Genomic DNA, 21,997 nt, shown 5'->3' with positions numbered 1-21,997 from the left:
TGCAGTGGCGGTCAGCCTGTTCCTTGTGCCCACTGGAGACGAGTGTGCATTCCAGGTCTCCTCAGCATGCCGAAACCACTCGTCCACCGCAGGGGCCTCGGTCTGGCTCGGATGCCAAGGTGCCAGGGCCAGCTGATACCCCAACACGCACTGGAAAGGAGTGAAGTTAGTGGAGGAGTGGTGGAGGGAATTCTGTGCGTACTCAGCCATAGGTAGAAAATCCGCCCACTCCCCCGGCCAGTCCTGACAGTAACACCTCAGGAACCACCCACTTCATGATTGACCCTCTCCACCTGCCCATTAGGTTGAGGACGGTACCCGGAGGTGAGACAGACCGTGACCACCAGGTGTTCCATGAACGCTTTCCATACGCGTGAGGTGAACTGAACTGAGGGCCACGGTCTGACAATGTCCTTCGGGATCCCGTAGTGTCTGCAGACGTGCGTAAAAAGAGCCTCCGCGGTTTGCATGGCCAACAGGAGCCCAGGCAGCGGGAGGAGGTGACAAGCTTTGGAAAACCGGTCCACAATGACGAGAACGGTGGTGTTCCCCCTGGGAGGGGGTCAGTGAAAAAGTCACCAGGGTCGTTGTGGAACCAGCAGGGGAAGGAGCTTTCCATAAGGGAGGTGTCTGGGTGTCTGACTGGACACAGATGGAGCAGGAAGAGACGTAAACCCAGGTGTCCCTAGCCAAGGTGGGACACCAGTACTTCTCAGTCAGGCAGGCGATGGTACGGCTTATCCCAGGATGACCCGACACAGGCGCCGTGTGCACCCAGGTGAGGAGGCGGTCCCGCACACCCGTGGGCACATAGGCTTGGTTTTCCGGGCACTGTGCAGGTTCCGTGCGCAGGGCCTGCCATATGACGGCGTCCACGTCCCACACCACTGTCACAATGATACGGGACGGAGGGATGATGGGGGTCTCCTCTCCTTTGTGTCATAGAGGCGAGACCGGGCGTCCGCCTTCACGTTCTTCGAGCATGTCCTATAAGAAAGCTTGAATTGGAACCTGGCGAAGAATAGAGCCCACCTGGTCTGTCTCGGGTTCAGCCTCTTTGCTTGCCCTGATGTACTCCAGGTTGCGGTGGTCTGTCCACACCTGGAAAGGGTGTTTGGACCCCTCAGCCAGTGCCTCCAAGCCTTCAGAGCCTTCTTGACTGCCAAGAGTTCCAAGTCCCCTACGTCGTAGTTGCTCTGGGCAGTTTGGAGTAGAAGGCGCAGGGCTGCAGCTTTGGAGGGGTTCCAGTGCACTGGGACAGCACTGTCCCGACTCTGACTTCAGAGGCATCCACCTCGACGATGAAGGGAAGTGAGGGGTCGGGATGTGCCAGCACGGGAGCAGTGGTGAAGCGTGCCTTCAGTGTCTCAAATGCCCTCTCCGCCGTCCAATGAAGCTGCTGGGGACCTCCTCTCAGCAGGGAGGTAAGTGGCGCAACTACCGTGCTGAAGCCCCGGATGAACCTCCAGAAATAGTTGGAAAACCCCAGGAGTCGCTGGACTGCGTTCTCGGAGTTGGGGGATGGGCCATGACCTGACTGCACTGACGCGTTGCTCCTTCATCTCCACTCCCTCAAGGGATATGAGGTAGGCCAAAAAGGACACAGACAGCTGGAAAAACAAACACTTCTCTTGTTTAAAATATAGATCATGCTCCAACAATCTTCCCAGCACAGTCCTGACTAACGAGACATGCTGGGTGCAGTCAGCAGAATAAACCACTACGCCCCATCCCAGCATGTCCCGAAATAGTTCGTTAATAAAGGCCTGGAAGACTGAAGGAGCATTAGACAGGCCAAAAGGCATGGCCCACTGCCGTGGAAAATCCCATTTTCCATTCGTCGCCTGCACGAAAGCGCACCAGATTGTAGGCGCTCCTCAAGTCCAGTTTCATGAAGTACTGCGCCCCGAGCATTTATTCGATGATGGTTGGGATGAGGGGTAAAGGATAGCTGAACTTAACGGTGGCTTTATTCAGAGTTTGATAATCAATGCAGGGGCGCAGTCCCCCATTTTTCTTTTTAACAAAAAGAAAGCTTGAGGAGGCTGGTGACGTAGCGGTGCGGATAAAACCCTGCTGGAGGCTCTCCTGTACGTAGGTCTCCACATAGGAGAGGGGATAGACGTGTCCTCTCGGGAGGGCTGTGTCAGACAGCAGGTCAATGGCACAGTCCCAGTGGCGATGATGAAGCAGGCGTGTAGCCTGGGTCTTAGAGAAAACCCGGTGCAGATCCTGGTATTCCTCCGGTAACTCCACTTGAGGGGCGTGGTCCGGACTTTCCACCATAATGGTGTTGACAGACACCACGAGACACCTCCCCTGACATACCTGCGACTAACCCAGCAGTCTCCTCCCAGACCAGGAAATAAGAGGGTTATGCCAACTCAACCAGGGGAGACCTAAAACAATGGGGTGCGTCTATAATCAAAAAAGTGATCTGTTCTAAATGAGTGTCATGGGTCAGCAGAGAAACGGGAACAGTGATGTGATGTATGAGCCCTGTCCCTATTGGACGATTATCCAGGGCTCGAACCGGAATTGGTGACTGTAGGGGAACCAAAGGAATGCATAATGCAGTGGCCTGTGCGCTAACTAAAAGATTCCCAGGCAGCTCCAGAATCAATCAGAGCTAACTGGAGTGAGGGGCTAGGGTATTCAGGGAATTTAATGGGAAAACACACTGGTTGAGTTGGCAGAAAAGGAGGGGAGATCTTGCATCCGACCTGGGTTGGAGCAGGGGAATACCCTAGCTTGTCACCTCACCTATTAGTGGAGAGAGGGCAGGTCGGGGAAAAATGACCCCTTTCTCCACAATAGGAGCAGAGGCCCAGATTCATCCTAAGCTCTGCCTCGGGCAAACGTGCTCCAGATTCCGTGCAGGTCTTCATCGGGACCGCAGGAGGTTGTCCAAACGAATCACCATGCTGATGAGCTGGTCGAGTGACAGGTTGTCATCACGGAAGGCTAAGTCCATCTGTACCTCCTCCCGCAGACCACTGCGGAACACGGTGACCGGAGCCGAATCATTCCATCTGGTGGAGGCCGCGATGATCCGGAACTCCGAGGCAGTCCTAGATTCCTGGCGTAGTTGGAGTAGGCGCTCACCCCCCTCTCGGCCCTCCACAGGATGATCAAACACCGAGCAGAAGAGGGTGAAGCGCTCGTAGGACTCAACCTCGGGTCCGCCCATTTCCCAGGGGACAGCACTCCAATTCAGGGCCCGTCCGGTCAGTACCGAGATGACGGTGGCAACCCTGTCTCTCCCGGAGACAGCCTCGGCATAGTGAGCGAGGTACAGGTCACATTGCAGAAGGAATCCCTTGCATCTCGCTGGAGCGCCATCAAAGCGCTCCGGGAGGGACTGGGTTATTCCGCGGACCGGCTCAGATGGGACGGAGGCAGGTAGTGGTGTGGGAGCTGGTGCCAGAAAGGGTGCTGGGGACTGGAGGGACTGCACATTCCCCGCCATACGCAGGATGGTTGCCAGCACGCTGTCCATGGTGCTGCCGAGTCTGGAGAAACAGTCATCGTGATGCTGGACTGTCTCTACAGCTCGGTCTTTCCTGCTGTCTCCATTAGGAGGTTGGTTATTCTGTCACGCTGGATAATGATAGGAGACAAGCGCAGGAATACTAATTGTATTTTTATTTCTCCACCCAAACAAAAGAGCGAGGTCTAAACAATACACGGGATGAGACCCGTAAAACAAATGCACAACAACACGTAGCATGGAAGCCAATACACCAGCACAGGTACTCACAAGACCAACGGACATGGTAACAATAACCGACAAGGACAATGGGGAACAGAGGGCACATGTAACAGTGTAGGTTCCGTCCCTCTCTTCGCCCCAACCCGGGCTCGAACCAGGGACCCTTGCACACATCAATAACTGACACCCACCGAAGCATCGTTACCCATCACGCCACAAAAGCCACGGCCCTTGCAACGCAAGGGGAAACCCTACTTCAAGTCTCAGAGCGAGTGACGTCACCGATTGAAACGCTATAAGCGCGCACCACCGCTAACTAACTAGCCATTTCACATCGGTTACACACACAAACATACATACTAATCAGGGGGAATGGGAACCAGGTGTGCGTAATGAGACAAGACAGTCTGGGGTTGGTGGTAATGAATCCAGTTCAGTGACACCTAGAAGGCCGGTGACGTAGACCTCTGGAGCTGGTGAACGGAATGAGCAGCAATACCGGGGGATCCGTGACACTGTGGTCCCAATATCTATGTCCTCAGATAATACTAAAGAAAATGTAAGGTTGATCAGTAGGAAAGAGGGTCAAAGAAGTGGAAGCTTATCAGTGACGCTGAACTTTGAGAAAGTCTTGCCAGGAAAAGTACAGCTTGGATTCCTTAGCTTCAATGTTAAAGAATTTGTCCCATATGCACTGCAGTGTTTTAATGCCAAAGAATGGGACATGTAGCTGCTCAGTGTAAAGTAAAGAAAGGATGTGCCAATTGTTAAAGCACATAATTACAGTGAATGTTGAAGCAATGTGAAGGTTTAGCGCTGATGAAGCTGTAGTAAGTGGACCTACTGTCGAGGCTGGTACTTCGGATGGTCCTGGCATGGTTTCGAGACCTGTTCAGAAATCTTGTGCTCATGAATGTGTGGTGTCAAAGGACACTTTGATAATTAATAAAGTTGACTTTATAGCTTTTATTGGTAAGGTTAACAATATGACTTGGGTTGTGGAAAGCAGAAATGCCAGGTGAAGGTTATTATGGAGACGGCAAAAGAGATATTGGGGGTAACATATGTTACTGTTGAAATGGTTGTTGATATGCTGAGTGTTTCAGCATGATATAAAGTTTAACTGGCATTGGGAGGATTTTGGGGGAGGAGGGAGGGTGTGGTAGAAGTTAAGGACTTATTTGGTTTTTAATTTACATGGTAGTTCAGAAGAAGGAGCGTGAGCGAAATAAGGCGGAACCTGAAAACTACGTTACCAGAGATTAATGGGGCAATTTGACCAGCCATCTTTTGAGCTCTCTAATTGGCCAAATTGAATGTCCATATCAGGTAGTTATTGAACGACAGTAGCTAGCTAGCTTCCCACCCACACCCACAAGACTAGGTTACACATTGATTTGTCTATATTACAGGAACTTCACAATAGCAGTATGCTCCACGCTCCTCCATGGTGCAAGGAATTTCGGGGAACTTAATTTAGGTTTTGCTTCCTTTTACAGTAAATGGCCTCCAAGCAAGAACATTTGGTATCTGGACATTGTTGTTGTCAGTTATCCGCTGCACATGCACCATTGACATTCAGAACAAAACGTAAGATTTCCTCCATACCTGCACTGTTGTGTCAGTTTATGCACTCACTACTGCATGAACAATCATTCATGTTCTATGGGAGTTATCTTTCTCCTCTTCTGCAGGTTCTATCACATCACCCTGTGGACATTTGTGCTGGCTCTGGGACACTTCCTGTCTGAAGCCTTCATCTACAAAACGGCACCTCTGACCATTGGCATTATGGCACCTCTCATTGTGGCGAGTAAGTACTGCAGCTCTATAATTCCATCTGATCAAATAGTGAGCTTGTTTTGTTATAACCAGTAACAACACAGTGTTAGTAAATCATCAAACTACCAGGTACAGAATGTGCATCGCTCAACAACATCTTTCATCTGATATCATTTTCTCAGAGCTTGTGCTGCTGGTGTCTGTTATTGCAGAGGAAACCCCATTCCATCCTCTCACCTCTCCAGGTTTCTCTATCGTGGGAATGCTGATTGGGTTCCAGTGTGTTCCAGAGCCTCAGGAGGAGGTGGCTGCACGGCATAAGAAGCGGAACTGATTCCAAGCTGCAGAAAACTGTTGTTATACATTGTGCCATTTAGCCCAGCAATAGAGAGAGCTGTGGGATAGTCTGCTTCTTCTCTTGAATAATGAGTGGCCTATTTACTATACTGTATGTACACAAAGACAAGTCCAATTGCTTTAAACTTTTAAGAGGGGGTATACAATAACTGGAATTCATTTTGCAGGTCATTTGTACCTGTCCTAGAATATACTATAGTTTGGCTACAGCTGTTTCACTCTTGCATGGACAATTGAACAGGGATTGTTGATCAATGTTTCATGTACAGTACAGTAATGATACATAAATGTACAGTGATGATTTTATGTATATGAATAATGGTTTGATTAATGTGTGGTAGGGTTGGCTGGATTTGGAATTATTTTATGCAAATGAACAGTTGGGGTGAGTGCCATGTACAGTACTTGAATGGATTCTCTCAACATTGGGCCTTTGTCTTGATTTCTAAACTGCTCAGTGATGGTGCGCTTTCTGTATGTTACTGGATTTTGTGTGTGGTATAACACATCCATTGATAAAAATAACAGAGCATTTAAAAAAAGTTTTTTTTACATTTAGTTCACCAGATTACCATGTACAATTGTTCACACTGACAATTTGTCCAAACAACATCTACAAACATTTTTACAAAACTATAATTATGTTGTTCATTACTGAGTATGATAAATAGTACAAATTACATCACCATTTGATGTATATAAAATGATCCTTAAAAAAAAAGAAAATAAAAGCTGATGAAACACTGCACTAAGGAATTTCTTCTTAAATCTCACTAACATTAAGTATGGCATGAAAGAGTTCTCAGTAAAAAATATACAGGCCAAAAGAATCACACAAAATACAACACTAGCCTACCTTGTGCAAAATGACCAGTCCATTGGATTGTCTGTCTCGCCACACTAATGATTTTGTGCTCACATTGTTATCATAGCGTTTAAGGCTCTAAAACAAGTCAATGCAGAGCATTAAAATACAATAGTCCCAAAGTTTCTGACTTATTCTAAGAATGTGGTTAAAGCAGGTTGATTCCTTTTGAGACATACACAGGCACAGTATCAACCCTATTCACCATTATCAGTAGTACTCACAAGTATCTCTGCGTAATCCTATTTGGTAGATAGCAATCTCAAAATCCTGTTAAACCACTAGGTGAGTTGGCTTGACTGAACCTCTAAACAGACTGCCATTCAACTGAAACCACTGAGTCTCGTCTACTTTTAGCTAACACATTCCAAAAATAGAACAGTTACATTAATACATTTAGCAATGTTAAGTTTGGTTACGGTACAGTATTGGTCAAATGTCAGGAAACAAAAAGCACAATACTGCTCATATCGGAATGCACAGACATGATTTAAACTGTCTCCAAAGGTAAAGAAACTAAATGAAAAGATGAACCATTCATAGCGTACTCTCAATAAGTGACACTTAAATATGAATTAACAGGTCATTAAACTTGAAATACTTCTGGTTGTGCTTGACAATCAAACTCGTTATCTGTCGAGTAATTTGCTAGAGAGGGAGAACATGTGAGGTTCCAAGTGAGTTCCTCTGCATGGTTTGAGTAGAGCTGGGGAGCCAGTTGTGCTGGGCAGTAGAAATAGCAGTCACTGAAACTAAAGCCAGAGCAGGGTGTCCATACCCCAGCCTACAGTACATTCAGCTGCACATTCCTGGGCTCTGACTTCCTCAGAGGCATCCTTCATGTCATAGTTTCAATTAAGTACATTAATTACATGTTCATCCAAATTCATCACTTGTGCTTGTGCTCACCTAAACATTTGTAAAGAGAAAGCAGCATGCTTTTTAGTGTATCTCTTTGTGTGTGTACATCCTTTGGTAGTTTTAAAACATGTCAGTGTGTGCTGGGCTGTCTTCTCACATCTGTCCAACTGGAACTCCTCGTTATACCTTGACCTCCTTCACTGTAGCTGGCGGTGAGATGCCTGCCTGTTTCTGTCAAATCAAAACACTACTATTAGAAATCAGATTTTCCAATATTATATATTACTACACGTACTATGTTAAAACTATAAATTGTGTTATTTCTATTGAGGTGGAGCTTACTAACAACGGAACATCTTATTGGGTCTCAATATTTATAAACTAAGCATATTTTATTTAACCCTTATTTTACCAGGTAAGTTGACTGAGAACACATTCTCATTTACAGCAACGACCAGGGGAACAGTTACAGGGGAGAGGAATGAGCCAATTGGAAGCTGGGGATGGTATGAGGGCCAGATTGGGAATGTATCCTGGACACCGGGATTAACACCCCTACTATTACGATAAGTGCCACAGTGACCACAGAGTCAGGACACCTGTTTAATGTCCCATCCAAAAGCGTCGGCGTACACAGGGCAATGTCCCCAATCACTGCACTGGGGGATTGGGATATATTTGTTTTAGACCAGAGGAAAAAGTGCCTCCTACTGGCCTTCCAACACCACTTCCAGTAGCATCTGGCCTACCATCCAGAGACCAACCAGGACCAACCCTGCTTAGCTTCAGAGACAAGCCAGCAGTGGGATGCAGGGTGGTAAGCTGATGGTGTAAATGAGAAAAACAGGCACTTAAGTAACTTGGTTTCACTAGAATGTATTTATGTTATCAAAGCAATATGTGTTTCATGCAAGAAACACATCAATCCAAATTTTACAGGTAATGTATACACTTATGATTATCTTTCTCTGGAAGACAGAAAAAAACGGATTGATTCCCCTGACCCTTTTTGTAAGGTACCAAAACATTTCCTCAGGGGTTTATTGGCTAACACTTAAACAGGAAGTTAAAAGCTCTGTGCCACACATAAAATCATCACCCTTTTGTTTTCCAACCAGCTCATATAGTAGGGCTTTGCTTTGAGAAGGATGCTCAACCGAAGGACAAATAGTTAAAAGCACACTCATATTTCACTCAAGCTGCAAGTAGCATACTTCAACAAAGCGTCGGCATGATCACTTAATTTCCAACAATATTTTACAGAACTTCAGTTCCTCATTCACTGCTTAGCTGACAGAAAATGTGTCTTACTGATTATTGTAATTGACGCACAGTACCCTATCCAGATATTAACTCCCAAACCTGCTTGGAGACTCCTTATGCTTTACCAATCCCTGTCATCTGCTTTGACAAGTCCCACACGGCATTCTCAATCCAAGTTACTGCTCTTTTCACAGAAAGAGCAGGTTGCATGTCTTTATTTAATACCTTTCACCTTGCTGAAGTGGGTTACAGGCTACAGCGTTTAGAAAATGTTTCTTGTGTAAAGATTGAGTGAATTTAGTGTTTGATGTCTATCTTTCAATTGGAATTCTCAACACATCCCCAATAGGAGTGCTCTTTATGATTGCATTTTGTACAGTACAGCACTGTGCATGTGTGATATAAGACTCAAAGACTTGATACCCCTACCTTGGCAGGTGTGTGTTTGGGTTTTAGTGAGGTTAATGTCAGGATTGATGCTCCTGTGGTCTGCTGGGTGTTGTGGCCCCGTAGTCCTGTACCCGAGACGGGGAGTCTGCAGCCTGGAACAACAGCTAGGGAATCACGCACAAGAGGGGCAAGAGGACTCCTCCACCATCCCTATCACCATAATCCCTCTGCCCTTTCCAGACCCTCCCATAACACTTTCTTTCAACTCCAGCAGTCCACCTGCCTCTAGAGAGAGCCTTTTCTTAATGAGGACTCTTCTGGGGATGGAAAGGATATGACATAAAGCTGGAATGGAATTGTAAAGGATTATGGATTGAACAGTAAAATTGTGCAATATGGTCTTTTGACTCTTCAGACGCTTTAAAAACGTTCTAAGCTATATTTGACTAATCCACTGCTACCTATTGTAACTAACAAGCATTCAATTTTCAACATTCAATAAAACAAATGAAGAAAATTATTGAATTCTCTTGGCACTTACTGCACTCGTTTCAAATATTAAGAGAAGTATTGTTGGGATTATTATAGTATTCCATAGATGAAGTGAGTAAAGCTCCCATCCTGCATTGAGATAAAATAAGTGATAGCGATATTCTCATAATAGAAAGAATAGTCGCTGAGCAGAGTGGATTTGTTAGGCATGATAGTCTTGTTAATGATTTAAAGTTGATCTTCAACAGCTGAATATCACTGGCCAATGGTGAGTTGAACCTGAAGTTTATTATGAATCTATTATATGATTAAAGCAAAAAAAATACAGAATTACATTATCTTGCATGAGCAAGCCATTGGTATATGATTTATTTTGCTGCCAAGTGAGAGTAATTGAAAAAGTAAATGTGATGTATTTTTACTATAGCCTATTGTACACTTATGATGAATATACTCCTGAGTGGCGCAGCGGTCTAAGGCACTGCATCTCAGTGCTAGAGGTGTCACTACAGACCCTGGTCCAATCCCGGGCTGTATCACAACCGGCCGTGATCGGCAGTCCCATAGGGCGATGCATAATTGGCCCAGCATCGTCTGGGTTAGGGGAGGGTTTGGCCGGGGTAGGCCGTCATTGTAAAATACGAATTTGTTCTTAACTGACTTGCCTAGTTCAATAAATGGTGGCAGTATCCAACAGATCACATCCCTTTTAACTGGAACACAGAGATCCTACCGCTGACACCAAATAGCAGAAACAGATATACTTACACTTGCCGCCTGTGTCTCAGCCAGATGGTTGGCCTTTTGCCGTCGGAGGTCAGACTTGATGAATGCTGTGACATATAGATGAGAGGTAAGGCACTACTCAGAAACAAATTCAGGAATGCATGGGTCATATATAGTATTAATAGTCAGGAATGTATAGCCTCTGAAACAATGTGGGAAATGTGCTATATGTAGAAAATCTGTTAACTTTTCCCTGTGAAGAGAAATCATGGTCACTATGACCCACTAGAGGGCATCATTACTCCATGATGAATCCTAGATAAGGCTGTTACGCAACATCTGTGCAACTGACTGCAATGATTTGAGGAGTCATGCGTTCCTACAGCCGCATATAATGTGGATCACATAACAGGACACCGTGCTTCACTATAACAACTGCAGGCAGATGAGTCCAATGTTCAATCTACCGTAAAGCTGTTCTGTTATTGCAAAATAGAGCTATAACGTGTGTAGGGGGTAAGCAAACTACCTGTCATAATAGTGCCTATGAGGAGGAAGACACAGAGAAAGATGTTCCCAGCGAACGTTCCAAAGTGCTCTATGATCTTCCCTTGACCGATGGTGAACATGATCCCAAATATCTGGAAGAATGAGGGGAGTGAACATGAGAGTTGATCATCTCTAAACACAATCAAGTTTTAATGTCACATGCACAAGTACAGTGAAATGCCTTTCGTGCAATCTCTAACCCCAACAATGTAATACTAAAAATAACAAGGTAGAACATAAAAATAACATAAGTAAGCATACTATATACAGAGTCAGTTCCAGTACCATACTTACAATGTGCAGGGATACTGGATGGATAGAGGTAGATATGTATAGGGTTAAGGTGAGGTGACTAGGCATCAGGATATGATAAACTGAGTAGTAGCAGCATATATGAGGAGTGTGTGTGTGTGTAGAGTTGGTATGAAATGTAAAGGTATGTGCATATTATGGAGAGAGAGCATATGTATGTGTGTGTTGGAGTATCAGTGTGCATAGTGTGTAGGACCCTGTGAGTGTGCATAGAGAGTGCAAAAATAAGAATAAAATATGAAGGCCAACTCAGATATTGTGTAACCATTTTGTTAGCCATTTAGTTAGCTATTTAGCAGTCTTATAGCTTGGGGATAGAAGTTGTTCAGGAGCCTATTGGTGTCAGACTTGATGCACCGGTGCCGCTTGCTGTGAGGAAGCAGTAAGAACATTCTATGGCTTGGGTGGTTGGAGTCTAACTTTTTTCCGGGCCTTTCTTTCACACGGCCAGATATAGAGGGCCTGGATGCTGGATGGCAGGGAGCTCGGCCCCAGTAATGTACTGGGTTGTCCATGCGATCGAGGGCAGTGCTATTGCCATACCAAGCTGTGATACAGCCAGTCGAGATGCTCTCAATGGTACAGCGGTAGAACTTTGAGGATTTGAGGGCCCATGCCGCGCCTTCTTCACAACTGTGTGTGGACCATTTTAAGTTTAGTGATTTGGACACTTTAAGTTCTCGATCTGCTCCACTGCAGCCCCATTGAGGTGGATTACAGACTGGACTCACATCGGCCTTGGAGAGCGAGACCACCCAATCTTCTGGGTTGGTGGCAGCCTTCACACCCGGGACTATGTTATTGTCAAAGCGTGCATAAAATGCATTACGTTCATACATAGACTTCATGCATACAACAAACCTAGATGTACTATTTCAATGGTGAATATGATCCCAAAGTATGATCCCTGTTACCTGAGCTGAACAGTTGAGCAGGCCTGAGGAGGTGCCCTCACACTCTGGGAAGGTCAGCTCCACAGCAAACTCAAAGCCAAGCGGCAGGTACCCAGTCATGAAGAACCTGAAGACATGAGGTTTATCAGTGTTGTTTTTACTCAAACTAAAGAGCAGCACTTAACATTTCATGCCTGCTGAGAGAAATAAAAAACATCTACTCCACAGCCAAACCTCCTCTGAGGGCATTACTCTAGCAGACCCTTTAAAACCTTCAGCTCTTGTTCATCTCCTTTATACATCAGTTAACAAATAATAAAATACTTATTCAGCTCCAGAGGAAAATAATTAATGTTGCACAGAATCATGGGCTTGTCTCCCACTACACTTGACCTTAAACAGACTTAACTGCTGAGCATTTTAAGATATTGTCTGCCTCTTCCCACAGAGTGGCTGTTTAAAGAGCAAGGAGGCAGTTTACAATGTAAATAGCATGCAGTGTTCCTGCAGGGTGACCATGGCAGGAAACCTAGTCCACCCCACATTACAACTGACATGCTAAAGGTGGAATAGCTAGCAAATGCAAATCATTCACAAACATCATTGTGTATGGTCACAGTGTTTGTTCACTCTTACCCTAGAGCCCCCGATGTTACAAACACCACCCATAGGTGGCCTAAGCTGAGGGTGAAGGCATAGACCACCATTCCCACGAAGGACAGAAGATATACAGCCAGGGTAGTCTGTCTGGGGAGAGAGGAAAATAATATATGTTTGTTTTTCCTGGATTTTGCCTGTATGAAATGTACTGTATGCTTGTGTAAACAGAAATGTACTAACTATATTTTCATAGGCAGTTTGATTTGGTGCATTGCTCACAGACACGTCAACATTGCTGCATATCCCATATGGGATTTGAATGAGTCTGCAATGTATTCATCTTATCTGGACATTGCTTTTACATAAGTTTCACAAAGCACTTCAGAAAAATCCCAGTCCTCAACAATCTGTGGTAGGCCTACATACAGCACCAGTAACCAGTCCTGGTTCTGAACGAGCATGCAGAACTGTTCAGTAAGGCTGGCTGTGGCTTCACTGTCAACACCTCCAATCCCATCCTCTACGAGAGGAAAAACAAGATTCCTGACCATCTAAGACCCCCTTAATAAAACTGCCACATTCTGGCCTACACCAACAGGCTTACTATGGTGAAGCTCTTCCTGTACAACCACGCATGAAACATTGCTCCACTCAGCTATTATTGTTAATACAACTTAGTCCTTTGTCTCTCACACATGGAGGTATGAGGAAGGGAGCATCAATAACAGAAATCTGGGTTGACTGCTTTGGCTCGATTTATTCGAATGGCATGAGAATAATTTGGGGAAACAATTTTCACCCTCATAACATGTGTTATAAATCCCTTTCATACTAAGATGAAAAGTTGCCAACTTTACCATGCCGTCAACTTTTATCACCTTTTCTTTATATTTGAAAGGTATTGCGGTAACAAAGCCTGTACTTTTATTTCCACCAACCAAGGTAGTCATGAATGCGGTATTATGCTTAAGTCTCGCCAACACCAGTATAAAACGTTGCCTTTTATCTTAGCAGCTTTTGAACGCATTAAATAATGAACATTCTATTGTTGTCAGACATCAAACTTATCAAAGCTTCACAGAAATGCTTTTAATGCATGTATTCTCTCCATGTAAATGTATGTAGTTCTGTCCTTGAGCTGTTCTTGTCTATTGTCACAGAAATTCATGGGGAAACACATTGTATCTGCCATTGCATATTTTTTTCTTGACTTTGAGAGCTACATTTGTAAAGCCCTTATATCTAGCTCCTAAATGATGGGTTAATTTGCATACGTTTCTAACTTAGACTACTAGCGATTTGTAGTTTCTGTCTTCAGCCAAAATAACTGGCGGGGATTTTGAAAGGAGAGAAAGCCTGCAATGGTGTGATCACGAAACGCTTCAGTCTGGTTTTAGACCCCATCATAGCACTGAGACTGCACTTGTGAATGACCTTTTAATGACGTCAGACCGAGGCTCTGCATCTGTCCTCATGCTCCTAGATCTTAGTGCCGCTTTTGATACCATCGATCACCACATTCTTTTGGAGAGATTGGAAACCCAAATTGGTCTACATGGACAAGTTCTGGCCTGGTTTAGATCTTATCTGTCGGAAAGATATCAGTTTGTCTCTGTGAATGGTTCGTCCTCTGACAAATCAATTGTAAATTTCGGTGTTCCTCAAGGTTCCGTTCTAGGACCACTATTGTTTTCACTATATATTTTACCTCTTGGGGATGTCATTCGAAAACATAATGTTAAATTTCACTGCTATGCGGACGACACACAGCTGTACATTTCAATGAAACATGGTGAAGCCCCAAAATTGCTCTCGCTAGAAGCCTGTGTTTCAGACATAAGGAAGTGGATGGCTGCAAATTTTCTACTTTTAAACTCGGACAAAACAGAGATGCTTGTCCTAGGTCCCAAGAAACAAAGAGATCTTCTGTTGAATCTGACAATTAATCTGGATGGTTGTACAGTCGTCTCAAATAAAACTGTGAAGGACCTCGGCGTTACTCTGGACCCTGATCTCTCTTTTGAAGAACATATCAAGACTGCTTCAAGGACAGCTTTTTTCCATCTACGTAACATTGCAAAAATCAGAAACTTTCTGTCCAAAAATGACGCAGAAAAATTAATCCATGCTTTTGTTACTTCTAGGCTCGACTACTGCAATGCTCTACTTTCCGGCTACCCGGATAAAGCACTAAACAAACTTCAGTTAGTGCTAAATACGGCTGCTAGAATCCTGACTAGAACCAAAAAATTTGATCATATTACTCCAGTGCTAGCTTCCCTACACTGGCTTCCTGTTAAGGCAAGGGCTGATTTCAAGGTTTTACTGCTAACCTACAAAGCATTACATGGGCTTGCTCCTACCTATCTTTCCGATTTGGTCCTGCCGTACATACCTACACGTACGCTACGGTCACAAGACGCAGGCCTCCTAATTGTCCCTAGAATTTCTAAGCAAACGGCTGGAGGTAGGGCTTTCTCCTATAGAGCTCCATTTTTATGGAATGGTCTGCCTACCCATGTGAGAGACGCAGACTCAGTCTCAACCTTTAAGTCTTTACTGAAGACTTATCTCTTCAGTAGGTCCTATGATTAAGTATAGTCTGGCCCAGGAGTGTGAAGGTGAACGGAAAGGCTGGAGCAACGAACCGCCCTTGCTGTCTCTGCCTTGTCGGTTCCCCTCTTCCCACTGGGATTCTCTGCCTCTAACCCTTTTACAGGGGCTGAGTCACTGACTTACTGGTGTTCTTCCATGCCGTCCATGGGAGGGGTGCGTCACTTGAGTAGGTTGAGCCACTGACGTGGTCTTCCTGTCTGGGTTGGCGCCCCCCCCTTGGGTTGTGCCGTGGCGGACATCTTTGTGGGCTATACTCGGCCTTGTCTTCGGACGGTAAGTTGGTGGTTGTAGATATCCCTCTAGTGGTGTGGGGGGCTGTGCTTTGGCAAAGTGGGTGGGGTTATATCCTGCCTGTTTGGCCCTGTCCGGGGGTATCATCGGATGGGGCCACAGTGTCTTCTGATCCCTCCTGTCTCAGCCTCCAGTATTTATGCTGCAGTAGTTTATGTGTCGGGGGGCTAGGGTCAGTCTGTTACATCTGGAGTATTCTCTTGTCTTATCCGGTGTCCTGTGTGAATGTAAATATGCTCTCTCTAATTCTCTCTTTCTTTCTTTCTTTCTTTCTCTCGGAGGACCTGAGCCCTAGGACTACCTGGCATGATGACTCCTTGCTGTCCCCAGTCCACCTGGCCATGCTGCTGCTCCAGTTTCAACTGTTCTGCCTGCGGCTACGGAACCCTGACCTGTTCACCGGACGTGCTTGTTGCACCCTCGACAATTACTATGATTATTATTATTTGACCATGCTGGTCATTTACGAACATTTTAACATCTTGACTATGTTCTGTTATAATATCCACCCGGCACAGCCAGAAGAGGACTGGCCACCCCTCATAGCCTGGTTCCTCTCTAGGTTTCTTCCTAGGTTTTTGGCCTTTCTCAGGAGTTTTTCCTAGGGAGTTTTTCCCAGCCACCGTGCTTCTTTCACATGCATTGCTTGCTGTTTGGGGTTTTAGGCTGGGTTTCTGTACAGCACTTTGAGATTTCAGCTGATGTACGAAGGGCTATATAAATACATTTGATTTGATTTGATTTTGATTTGATCACATTGGCTGGTGATTATTCATGTACTGCAGTATTAGGCCTAATATTTAGCCAACAAATGAGTTCATATGAATGAGCTTCTTCAGCTACATATAGCCTCTCTTTTCCAGATGCACAATTACGCAAGCCTCTCCACTATTCCTCTTCTCCTGGAGTCTCAAAAGCTACAGGCTACAATATCTTGTTCCACATGAAATGTTGAGCATGTTTTGCCACGATTAGTCCTACGATTAGATAACTGTCTGCTGGGGATGAAGCAGGAGTTTGGGGGCTAGGTTGGCAGGTAAACACTTGGTACTGCCACTGCTGTTGTTATAGCATTCCCTGATGTGTAGAGTTGTGTAACACCTACAATTGAACTACATAGTTGATTCATTGTTTGTTCATGATCAGCTCAGGTGTTTGATGAATGGCTGCTCTGTGGCGAGAAACAATGGCCTGTGTTATTTGAACAAAACAAATAGAAAGGAGATTAAACGGAATTGGACATTGTCTGTGCAGATGTCTGAATGACTGCATTAATAACCTCTACAGATGTAGCATCTTAATTTGATCACTCTTTTGTTACTGAGAATTTTCCTACACAGCAGGAATTGTAAACTTGTAGTGTATTCAAGGTTTAAAAAGGCTTCTAAAGTTTGTAATTTCCACTTTAAAATGTCAGCCACTGTTCCCTGGGTGCCGATGACGTGGATGTCGATTAAGACAGCCCCCCCCACCTTTCTGATTCAATTAAATGCGGAAGACACATTTCAGTTGAATGCATTCAGTTGTACAACTGACTACGTATCCCCCTTTCCCTTAAGAGCATACATCTGTATATAGATGATTTTAAAAGGATAGAGACTAACTCTCAGGCACCATTCTCTATGGAGCCTCAATTCCAACAGGCCAGTACTTCAGCTGAGAGGATTCATAGATAAAACTTGTCAGCTTGGATATGCAGGGAGAGGCATCAGATACAACGCTTAGTTCCTCCAGAACCTCAATGGTTTCCACTTCCAACAAAAATAACTCATCTGCCTAGACGCCTGCTTTTGAATGAGAGCTTTAAAAGACATTAATGCAGAAAGTGCCTCCTTTAGAGTGGCTAATGAGAGAAGCAAGAGCCCAGCCAAGGTCATATTTGGTTTACTGTTTTCATAGCCCAGAGCTCAAGAGTGTAACAACATTACTGATTGTTACCTTGTCAACCTATGCTATGGATCGTTTTTTAAATGAAGGATATGATTGAGATATTAGATGTAGAGTAAGATTAAGTAGATACAGTGAATCTGGCTACTGTATGCACTAGTCTTTATCTGTACGCAATAGTTATCTGTACGCAAGGCAAATCACATTTTAATCACTAATTAAAAAGGGCAAAGGTTCTCAAAGAGATGAGCAGTGAGACCTTAACAGCTCTTATCTTATTAACTCACTCATCAGCAGTTACTGGACCTCTTCCAACACGGAGCTTGACTGACTGGATCAGAGAGCGTGACGAAAAAGCTTGAGAGGATTATAAAGCCAATTACTGGGAATTTTCTGGTGTCATCAGACAAAAGATTAGCCAGTAGCCTTGTCAGCAACCAGCTACAGCCGCACTATTACAATGTGTATGTGTCTAAGTTGGGGACTGCGTATGTAACCTTAGTTACTTAATACTAAGGAAGGGCCACTGAGCCCTGGGCATAAGTGGTCGCTTAGGGCCACACGGCCACTAGAGGGTCCCTAACCAAATCGTTTTTGTTTGTTTAGGAACTCAGTCAGGGCCTCAACTTACTGTTACTAGAATACACAAAGTGCAATTTCGAAATGTGGTTGTGCATCAACAGTTTTTATCTTGTTATGTCAGTCACTCAATAGCCATAGCAGAGAAAATCATTTGATTGGTAAGTTTGTCTTGCCAGCTATCTATTAATCATGGCCTTATACCAGGGCACGTGCCCAGGGGCCCTGACCTCAAGGGGGCCCACATTGATTTTGTTGGGGGGGGGGGGGGGCACAGAAATGTTTTCCCAGCGAGGTGGAGCCCCCCAAGCAAATCTTGCATAGGGCCCAAAAGGCTAGGGCCGGACTTGCCACTCAGTGATCAAAGTCACACAAAAAAGCTATTGTATCTAGGAGCATAATGCTGCATGCAATAATGTGTATTTTTAGTAAAGTATTATGTACTCTCAAGTGTTCCTAAGAGTATCTTACTTGTAAGTTTTGGTCTTGTCCAACCAGATCCCACATATGAGGGACCCCACCATCCCCGCAATGACAATGGTGAGGCCAATTCTCCCAGCATTCACCTCTTCACCCTGTGGAGGTTAAAATGACTGAATTGGTCTTTCTGCAGTCAAATTGGACATCCTGACCCTCTCACGCCTTTCAGTTATCTTATCTGGGGTGAGCCTACTTGCTACTAGAACTTGATACTAGTTCTCTTAAACTCCAGTCATCATTTTCAGGGCTATAGAATTGTGTCTTTAGTCTAGAAAATACCCTTAATTATAGACTACACATTTAAATGTTTTACTTATTGGGGAGGTAACATCTCAAGATCTACCTTGAATACAGTAAGTGAGGATATAACTGAAGGTCATGACCACAGAGGGACTTATGCAGGTTGGTTTTGATGTGATAAGATTCAGGTGAGACTTACTGGATAATGCTCAATAATCATCCGGTTCAGCAGAGTGGAAACAGCATAGAAACAACCGACATTCAGCCCTGCAGAAAACATACGGAAACCTGTTAGTTTTGTTTCTGCACTCTGAGACAGAGCTGTATTTTACAGGAGCTGTAGTCTGCAGAGGAGCAGGTCTTTATTTAGTCTGAGGCCTGCAGGGAAAGCAGGGGGATCCAGATGGGAAGCTGTATTTGGGTTTCACTGGCCCTGTCCTAATGGAGCCCATACCTGGCCCTTAGCCAGTCTACTACTACAAAGGAGAGAATATTTGACTTTAACATAAATGGTGGTGTGTCACTCAATATTTAATTGGTTTGGACAGCTTTGCCATTACGGTTTGTTGTCTTGTTCCTGAAAATACTTATTTGCCACATCAAAGGGTAAACAATGTTAATATCAAATAACATTTAAAAAAGTAAAACGTCATATTTCCAAACAGCTAAAGGGCATGACAAATGTAATAGTTCAACTCTAGCATTTATGTCATTGTTTATATTGAGATGGCACAGCCAAGGCAGCCAATAATTCAGGGAACATTTAATCAGGCTAAGCTGACCCGAGGCAATACTTTTATGGACTAGTAACGCTACCATTGCAAATCTTCAATAAGTTAAACATTAACTACAAGGACTGTGACCTTTCAACCCTAAGAATCTGACAAACCTAAAATCCTCAAAAAGACCGTTTGATGTACATATGTACAGTGTGCTGGATACAAAAACATAGTGAGAGATAGTCACATCTCTAAGCACAAACTGATAATGACCTATGACCTTGCTCTGGCTTTAAGACCCTAACAGATGTTATCTTCAGATGGTTATATTCTGATGTTGTGTACATGTTTTCATTCGCCTGTCACTGTGATGATGCAACAGCATCCACGTTGTTCATATTTACGTTTGTGAGTTCACCTTACTTGAACTCATTCAGGGGACACACAGTAGAGACAGCAGGATAATGCACAGTTTACTTCGAATAGGGGGAATTCTGCTGTGAGGCCATGTGTGTGTGTTTATGAGATGAGGTCTGGGGTATCACCAATACAACAAGCTTTGATCTGGCCTCCTAGGTGGTGCAGTAGTCTAAGGCACTGCATCGCAGTGCTAGCTGTGCCACCAGAGATTCTGGGTTTGAGCCCAGGCTCTGTCGCAGCCGGCCGCGACGGGGAGGTCCATGGGGCGCACAATTGGCCCAGCGTCGTCCGGGTTAGGGAGGGTTTGGCTGGCAGGGATAGCCTTGTCTCATCGCGCACTAGCAACTACTGTAGCAGGCCGGGCGCAGTGCACACTGACCAGGTCGCCAGGTATACAGTGTTTCCTCCGACACATTGGTGCGGCTGGCTTCCGGGTTGGATGTGCGTTGTGTCAAGAAGCAGTGCGGCTTGGTTGGGTTGTGTTTCGGAGGACGCATGGCTCTCGACCTTCGCCTCTCCCGAGTCCGTACGGGAGTTGCAGCGATGAGACAAGACTGTAACTACTACCAATTGAATACCATGAAATTGGGGAGAAAAAAGGGGTAAAAAATTCAAAAGAAAAAGAAAAAAAGCTTTGATCTGGCCAGCCTTATGTAACTTTTGTTTTCTCAAATAATAGGAGTACAAACATGCCGGTAGACACGGGTGTGGTTTGAGAGTGAATACGACCCACCATAGCTGATGACGAGGAGCATGAAGGGTAGGTTACGCAGCAGTCTCAGGATAGAAGCCATGTAGGAGTACTCTTCTGGAGGGATGCTCCTGGCCTGGACCTGAGCCAGGGTGGGAGGGATTTCCGGCTTCTCTTGGAACACTGTTGAACACAGATACAGAACCAGTAATAATAATAATAAGGTGATAATGCTGATATACTGTAGAAGTTTGTATGCAATTCCCGTAACACTGCACCATTCATTCCTATACAAATATTTCACAACACCAATCATAGACACACCTAAATGTGTGTTCTCAACATGCATTATCTAGACACACCCAAAATATATTACAAAAGGGTTGGATGTAGATTCTGAAGTTGCACAACTGTCAGAGCCCTTTAAAAGACAATATTAAAATTGGATCCAACCACAAGCCAAGCCTCCCCCTCGTTTGTCCTCCCAAGAAAAACTAGCAGCAGTCACTCAAATAAGCTGGTGATAGCAACAAATGAGTGAAAGGCCAATGGCCATCCCATGACCTCTAACATCCCTCCATCTGTGCTTCTATCAATCAACACAGACACCTGAGCTCACTAGGAGTCAGGGCAGTCAAATAGCTTTGGGGGACTATAGGACAGGAGGGGCCAAAGTTACATCCAGCTAGTTCAGTACAGCACAGCCAAGGCAACAAACCAGGCCTATCTCTAAAAGAGCAAGAGAGAAAGAGAGAGAAAGATGTGTGTCTGAGAATTCACCTGAAGACCGGAGAGATGAAATGCACCAGTAACTGTTGGCCCTATCAGGGCCCCCTCTCTTCCTCCATGCCCCTGGTGCGTCAGCGAGTCAGTCAGTCAGTGATTCAACAATAGTCACGCTGGAGAGTCCAGCTCCAACGTTCAGTCTGAGAAGTGGAGGAGAGATCAGCTCACTGGGGCAGGAGTTCATAGAGTGGACCCACACACCAACTAGCCTCTACTCCACCTATCTGTACAGCTAACAGAGGGCTTCAATAGGCTTCACATATCTTACAGCACCAGGCTAACATAGGGCTTCAATAGGCTTCAAATATCTTACAGCACCCAGCTAACAGGGGGCTTCAATAGGCTTCAAATATCTTACAGCACCCAGCTAACAGAGGGCTTCAATAGGCTTCAAATATCTTACAGCATCCAGCTAACAGGGGGCTTCAATAGGCTTCAAATATCTTACAGCACCCAGCTAACAGAGGGCTTCAATAGGCTTCAGAT

The 21,997-nt window shown here is 44.9% G+C and overlaps 2 protein-coding genes across 3 annotated transcripts in view; one reads left to right on the top strand and one right to left on the bottom strand.

Annotated features, from left to right (window-relative positions):
- Positions 1–4,909: 4,909 nt before the first annotated feature.
- LOC115162661 (probable ergosterol biosynthetic protein 28) lies at positions 4,910–5,828 on the top strand. Its single transcript, XM_029714157.1, has 4 exons — positions 4,910–4,931; positions 5,212–5,302; positions 5,407–5,525; positions 5,740–5,828. The coding sequence occupies exons 1-4, from the start codon at positions 4,910–4,912 to the stop codon at positions 5,826–5,828; spliced, it is 321 nt and encodes a 106-aa protein (XP_029570017.1).
- Positions 5,829–6,383: 555 nt separating this feature from the next.
- LOC115162329 (feline leukemia virus subgroup C receptor-related protein 2-like) overlaps positions 6,384–21,997 on the bottom strand; it is a 32,693-nt gene continuing 17,079 nt past the window's right edge. Inside the window, exons 3-11 of one of the 2 annotated variants that reach the window (XM_029713525.1) lie at positions 20,768–20,908; positions 19,095–19,162; positions 18,647–18,750; positions 12,839–12,949; positions 12,224–12,329; positions 10,978–11,089; positions 10,491–10,555; positions 9,270–9,382; positions 6,384–7,808 (exon numbers count right to left, since the gene is read on the bottom strand). In XM_029713525.1, coding sequence (XP_029569385.1) covers positions 9,308–9,382; positions 10,491–10,555; positions 10,978–11,089; positions 12,224–12,329; positions 12,839–12,949; positions 18,647–18,750; positions 19,095–19,162; positions 20,768–20,908 — 782 coding nt within the window. In that variant the 3' untranslated portion in view covers positions 6,384–7,808; positions 9,270–9,307. The remainder of the gene's footprint in view (positions 7,809–9,269; positions 9,383–10,490; positions 10,556–10,977; positions 11,090–12,223; positions 12,330–12,838; positions 12,950–18,646; positions 18,751–19,094; positions 19,163–20,767; positions 20,909–21,997) is intronic. The other variant, XM_029713526.1, reaches the window with a different exon arrangement.

This window comes from Salmo trutta, chromosome 25, assembly GCF_901001165.1.
Source record: "Salmo trutta chromosome 25, fSalTru1.1, whole genome shotgun sequence".
Taxonomy (NCBI): domain Eukaryota; kingdom Metazoa; phylum Chordata; class Actinopteri; order Salmoniformes; family Salmonidae; genus Salmo; species Salmo trutta.
The sequence above is the reverse complement of the archived record's forward strand: the minus strand, read 5'-3'. Positions and strand labels throughout refer to the sequence as shown.

What these genes read in the sequence shown, in the direction of transcription:
- LOC115162661 (XM_029714157.1), top strand. Translation starts at nt 4,910, where the DNA reads ATGGTAGTTCAGAAGAAGGAGC. An exon ending in GGTAGTTCAGAAGAAGGAGC is followed by an intron (nt 4,932 to 5,211) that starts GTGAGCGAAATA and finishes TTCCTTTTACAG; the next exon opens with TAAATGGCCTCCAAGCAAGA. An exon ending in ATTGACATTCAGAACAAAAC is followed by an intron (nt 5,303 to 5,406) that starts GTAAGATTTCCT and finishes CCTCTTCTGCAG; the next exon opens with GTTCTATCACATCACCCTGT.